General features: G+C 50.7%; 1 protein-coding gene across 1 annotated transcript; it reads left to right on the forward strand.

Moving 5' to 3' along the window:
- Nucleotides 1-2,351: 2,351 nt before the first annotated feature.
- Nucleotides 2,352-5,678, forward strand: IFI6 (interferon alpha inducible protein 6). The gene is made up of 5 exons (XM_045898328.3): nt 2,352-2,468; nt 3,435-3,530; nt 3,866-3,949; nt 4,038-4,187; nt 5,289-5,678. The coding sequence occupies exons 2-5, from the start codon at nt 3,461-3,463 to the stop codon at nt 5,393-5,395; spliced, it is 411 nt and encodes a 136-aa protein (XP_045754284.1). The 5' UTR covers nt 2,352-2,468; nt 3,435-3,460; the 3' UTR covers nt 5,396-5,678.
- Nucleotides 5,679-6,047: the final 369 nt, after the last annotated feature.

Here is a 6,047-nt window from a genome sequence, read left to right on the forward strand (position 1 = left end):
GAGCCACCCAGGCGCCCCAAAATTTTATTTTTAAGTAATATCTATACCCATCATGGGGCTTGAACTTATAACCCTGAGACCAATAGTCACACGCTCTACTGACTGAGCCAGCTAGGTGCCCCCTCTCAACTTTTTTTTTTTAATTTAATTTATTATGTTATGTTAGTCATCATACATTACATCATTAGTTTTTGATGTAGTGTTCCATGATTCATTGTTTGCATATAACACCCAGTGCTCCATTCAATACATGCCCTCCTTAATACCCATCACCGGGCTGGCCCATCCCCCCACCCCCCTCCCCTCAACTTTTATATTAAAAAATATCAAGGGGCGCCTGGGTGGCTCAGTCGGTTAAGCGTCTGCCTTTGGCTCAGGTCATGACCCCAGGGTCCTGGGATCAAGTCCTGCATCGGGCTCTCCGCTCAGTGGGGAGTCTGCTTCTCCCTCTCCCTCTCCTTCTGCCTGAAACTCCACCTGCTTGTGCTCTCTCTCTCTGTCAAATAAATAAATAAAATCTTTAAAAAAAAAATCAGGAGCTGATAAGTGGAAGACTGACATTAGCTGCCACAATGGAAAATCACAGTCCCTCATCCAGACCCTAGATCTAAGTTCACATAACCAGAACACCCTGACTGCAGGAGAGGTTATGCCCCATTAAGGAACAACTCTGCAGTGAATGATACCATAGTGATCTAGAGTAAATGTCCCTGCAATCCTTCCCCAAAGGGATCTGCTGCCATTTACTAAGGTAACTGTGCATTGGAAAAAGAAGAATATTCACAATTTTCAAAGATTATTAAAGACATGGAGTCTGAGCTGACACAGAAACTAAGAGACACAAAATACCAACATAAATTTCTGGTTAGAGTGGGGACTAACAGAGGCCAGGTGATAGATGGAGTTTAACCTAAATCCAGTGGATTACATGATCCTTCAGGTACAATGTGGCTGGAGGCTGTCCAGCCAGATAGTCATATGTCGCATATTGTGGATGTCAACCAGGCTCTGAACTTAGCAACTCTATTGCTTTGGGGAAAAAAAAACCATTAAAAAAAATGGCCACGGTGGCAAAGATGGAGGCTATGAATGGACCCCGAAACTGGGGCTCCTTCTCCAAAGTTAATCTAGCAACTGCCAACAAATAGCGAAGGAGCCAACGGTAGGCTGCAGTGTATCAGGGAGAACTGCCAGCCACCTGGTGGCAGGTTGGTTATATCAGCCTCCTTCCACTTTGGAGAAGGCAATGATTCATCCTTACTAGAATTGTTTTTTTTTTTTCTTAAAGATTTTATTTATTTATTTTTTTGAGAGTGAGAAACAGCATGAGAGGGTCAGAAGGAGAAGCAGGCTCCCCGCTGAGCCGGGAACCCGATGTGGGACTCGATGCCAGGACTCTGGGACCATGACCTGAGCTGAAGGCAGTCGCTCAACCAACTGAGCCACCCAGATGCCCCCCTAGAATTGTTTATGTACTCCAAACATGGGTTGCATTTCTTACCCATAGTGCTTCTCAAGCATTACTATCCAAAGGTTTAAAGAATGCTCAATCCATTACCAGGACCAGAGGACCCATTTTATGGCAAAGGATGTGTGCTAATGGCCTCATGCACGTGGCCTTCACTGGTCTTACTATATGCCGTCACTCAGAAGCAGCCAGCCTGAGAAAACATGGAATCAAATGACTTTATTTCCACAAGCTTAAATCTCCTTCTCTGCAAAATGAGGATTATAAACAATAGATGATACTTTACAAGACTGTTGTGGGATAGGAAGGAGATCATGTATATAGGGTATTTTACATAGGTCCTGCTGTGCAGAAAGTGCTCGATAAATGGTAGGCATTGTTATGAATTGAATTGTGAAAGACCTCTGCATCCTGAGAGGAACTGGTGGTTGCACTTCAAGAAGCCCAGCAGGGTCGTGGATCCCACTCTAGCATGATCTGCTTTGAATACTCTCAGCTGTTCAGAAAGTCCCTGGCTTCTGGGCGCCTGGGTGGCTCAGTTGGTTAAGCAACTGCCTTCGGCTCAGGTCATGATCCTGGAGTCCCGGGATCGAGTCCCGCATCGGGCTCCCTGCTCAGCGAGGAGCCTGCTTCTCCCTCTGACCCTCCCCCCTCTCATGTGCTCTCTCTCTCTCTCTCTCTCTCATTCTCTCTCTCAAATAAATAAATAAAATCTTAAAAAAAAAAAAAAGTCCCTGGCTTCAATTACATGTTTCTGCCAGGGGATATGGCAGAGATGCCATCACCAAGCAGAGCTGAAGGAAAGGGGAAAAGAAAAGTCAGGGTGAGTCCAGGAAATGGAAACTCATAGGATTGGTTGGTTGCCTGGAGGAGAGGAGGCTGTCCAAACGTGATTACAAAAAGCCAGCCTCCAGCCGGAGAGCTGTTATCTCACTGCTGTTCCCATCTAACATCAGGCTCCGAGAAGGAAAGGAAGATTCCTCTTCTCCTCTCCTCCAAGGTAAACCCAGAAGCTAGCAAGTATGAATATCAAGCTGCCAACCTCTGCCAGGCTGCCTGCCTGTGAGCCTTATGCCCTGAGAGCCAGGATACCCATTCCTCAGGGAGGCTATACCCTTGGGTCCCTTGTAGTGCCCTGGACTAGGACTGGTCCCAGGAGATGGGTTGGGGGCTTTTAGGGGCTTGGGGTACCAAACCGGAAGAGACATGAGACTTGGATTATAGGTACCAACTCAGCAATCTGTGGCCTTAACCCTGGCACTTCACTTCTTTGGGCTTTAGTTTGTCATCTGTAAAATGGAGATCAAGCTACCTTACCTGCCCAAAGGACTGGACGATTTCTGAAACCCCTTTAATGCAGGATCTAAGGTGACAGTGAGTTCATCTTTGAGGATAGATGAAGTTATCTGGAAGTGTGGGTTTGAGAATCAGTCGACTGTGGGCTTAAATCCTGACTGCCACTTCCTAGTTGGGCAGTCTTAGGAATATTACTTAACCTCTCCCAGTTTCAGCTTCCTTATCTATAACGCATGGTTGAGAACAATGGTATCTACCCCATGGGGTTGTTAGGGGTATCAATGACCTTGTGTCATAAAGTGCTAAGTCCTCAATATATGGGAGGTTGTCCGTTTTTAATGCGAGGAAAATTCCTTGAGCTGACAAAGATCACATTAGAGGTGAGTTTGGGGGCATATGTATTTTCCGATTCTGTGCTATAAAAGAAAGAGCGTAAGGTTTGAATTCCGACAGTCTCGAGCGTGTGTCTAGGCTGCACAATTTGCTGTGTGACGTTGTCACGAGGAAACTGAAAGCCCGCGGCTCCTCGGGAGGGTCCTGGGCTCAATCCAGAGCACCTCGCTGCTTTTTCTGGACTCCTCCCGGAATAGGAGGGGGAAACCACCGAGCGGGTCCGAAAGGGCTCTGCAGATCTTCTCCTCCCTCTCCCCCTCCTCCTCCTGTGGGCCAGTGCCGAAGCCCGCGCGCGGCGCCATCATGCGGCAGGAGGCGGTGTCGCTCTTCCTGTGCTACCTGCTACTCTTCGCCGGCGGCGGGGCGCAGGCAGGTGAGTGTCCCCGCACCACGGAGGGCTGTGGGATAAAGACGCGGAGAGCTTCAGAATCCCGGCGGAGAGTCTCAGGGTCCCTGGTTCCAAGACGAGAAGGGCTATTACGATGGCCAGCTCCGGGTCGCTGTAGCCAGGGTCCCAGATTCGAATCCCCACCTGTCAATTCCTCCGTTCCACCGAAGGGTACTCTGTGCCAGGTGGGCGCCAGGCACGGCGCCTTGGGTCTCTTCCCTTCAGGGAGGCTCCCCGAAATGGAAGGATGGGGTGGTCCTGAGCATCAGGCACAGAGTAGGGAGCCCCGCTCCCCGCTCCACTTTGTCCCCTCCCGATAGGCAAACGACAACGGGAAGAAGAAGGCTCGGAAGGCGGAGGCTCCGGGTTCTGGGGCGCGCTGACCTACATGGCGATCGGAGGAGGTGCGTCCGGAGAGCGCAAAGCTCGGGAAGGGGCGGGGGGCTCGGGCCCCTGCTGCGGGCGCTTGCTCATCACCTCCTCTTCCTCCAGGGCTCCTGGCCGCCGGGCTGCCCGCGCTGGGCTTCACGAGCACGGGCATTGCCGCCAACTCGGTGGCCGCCTCGCTGATGAGCATGTCGGCCGTGGCGAACGGGGGCGGGGTGCCCGCCGGGGGGCTGGTGGCCACCCTGCAGAGCCTCGGTGAGTGGGCGGCCGGGCCCTCGGGCGGGGACGCCAGAGTCAGGTGACTCTAGGACTCGGGTGTTCTTACGATCTCCATCTTTCAGTGGGGAAACTGAGGCACCGAGGGACTAAGTAATTTACTCGAGTTCTCCCAGTTAATTAGCACCAGGGCCAGGATTCGAACCTGGTCTTATGCCTCGCTTTTAACCACGAAGGCCAGGTGCCTCACTGATGCTTCGGCCAGGTCACAGCAAGCCTGTTTCCTCATCTTTTAACAGGGATGGCCATCCTCGATATAACATTTTATGAATCTGCTCAATCCCAGAGAACCAGATTGGCAAAGAAAGGTGGTGGAAAGGGGTGCCTGGCTGGTTCAGTTGGTAGAGCATGTGACTTTTGATCTCCCTGTTGTGAGTTCGAGCCCCATGTTGGGTGTAAAGATTATACTTAAAACAATTTTTTAATTAAAAAAAAATGCATTCACTTCTCTCTCTCTCTTCCACCCCTTTCTTTTCCTTCCCCCCCCCCCCCCCCCAGGTTTCCAGAATCCTAGAGAAAAGTTGCCCCCGGCAGACTCCTCTCTGCCTTCCTGAATCTTCCATCTGCTCTCAATTCTGAATGACAAAAGCTCAAAGAACCAGCCCAAAAGAATGGAGTCTTTCTCAGAGGGGGCAGAAGACACAGATCAGTCCACACCCCAGCAGTGGGAGGTGAAGGGTGTGGGCAAAGCTAGGAACAGTCATGCGCTGTAAGTTGCTTGTGCGTATGACAGGCTTGTGAGGAGGATGAAATCCCTTACTTGTGAACCCCCAGCCCCACAGGGAGGTCACCACTGAGGTGGCTTTTGGGAGCATCATTAATAACACGGTGTGGTCACCGCAGATGTGAAGAGAATGAGCTGTTATTGGTGTATTTTCCATCTCTGAAACACATCTCTGATTTGAGATGCCAAGTCAAGGGGGAACTAGGATTCACTTTGCAAAAGTCCTGTCCCCTCTCAAGGCCCCCGTTTCGCTAACTGGAAACGAAGAAGTTAGACTTCACTAATGGTTTCCAGGCATTTGGGTTCCCGGGTCTGGTGCCTGGGCCCCAAGTGACCCGGCTCTATTTGCTTCACAGGGACTAGTGGTGGTAGTGCCCTCATGGGCAAGATTGGGGCCTTCCTGGGCTACGTTTTCCACAAACACCTCGAAAACAGCAAGGAGGAGCAGGAGGATGAGGAGTAGCCAGCAGCAACCGGGAACCCGCCCCTTCTTCCAACTGTAGACCAGAGCTTTCTCTGTCACACTCATCAGTGACCTAAGTGAAAACACGGAATAAAATTCAATCAGAAAACACTTTGCCCTGGGGCGTCTGGATGGCTCAGCCGGTTAAGCGTCTGCCTTCAGCTCAGGTCACTATCCCAGGGTCCTGGGATCGAGCCCCGCAAAGGGCTCCCTGCTCGGCCGGGAGTCTGCTTCTCCTTCTCCCTCTGCCTGCCGCTCCCCCTGCTTGTGCTCTCTCGCTCTATCTCTCAAATAAATAAATAAATAAATAAATAAATAAATAAATAAATAAAATCTTAAAAAGAAAAAAGAAAGAAAGAAAATGCTTTGCCCTCTGTGAGTCACCCTTACTGTGAGAAGCCCAACAAGATCTGGCTCTGATTTGCCTTCTCCATACACCTCCGACCCCTTCTCCCCTGAAGCCAACCACAGCTCCTGGAACACAACCAGGTGGTTTTGTCTCTGGGCCTCAGCACGTGCTGTTCTCTCTGCCTCAAATGTCCTTCTGAAGCTCATAACCCAACTGAGACATCCCCTCCTCTGGGATTCCTTCCCAGCAGAGCCTCCTGCCACGGCGTGAACACTCAGGCTCGATTTCACAGGGTGCCTGGGG

This window comes from Mirounga angustirostris, unplaced genomic scaffold (assembly GCF_029215605.1).
Source record: "Mirounga angustirostris isolate CCGP_5_RB_7025 unplaced genomic scaffold, mMirAng1.0.hap1 SCAF_4, whole genome shotgun sequence".
NCBI lineage: Eukaryota > Metazoa > Chordata > Mammalia > Carnivora > Phocidae > Mirounga > Mirounga angustirostris.

Coding starts and splice junctions, on each gene's coding strand:
- IFI6 (XM_045898328.3), top strand. CDS start 3,461: ATGCGGCAGGAGGCGGTGTCGCTCTTCCTGTGCTACCTGCTACTCTTC. Junction 3,531..3,865: donor CGGCGGCGGGGCGCAGGCAG/GTGAGTGTCCCC, acceptor CCCTCCCGATAG/GCAAACGACAACGGGAAGAA. Junction 3,950..4,037: donor CTACATGGCGATCGGAGGAG/GTGCGTCCGGAG, acceptor CTCTTCCTCCAG/GGCTCCTGGCCGCCGGGCTG.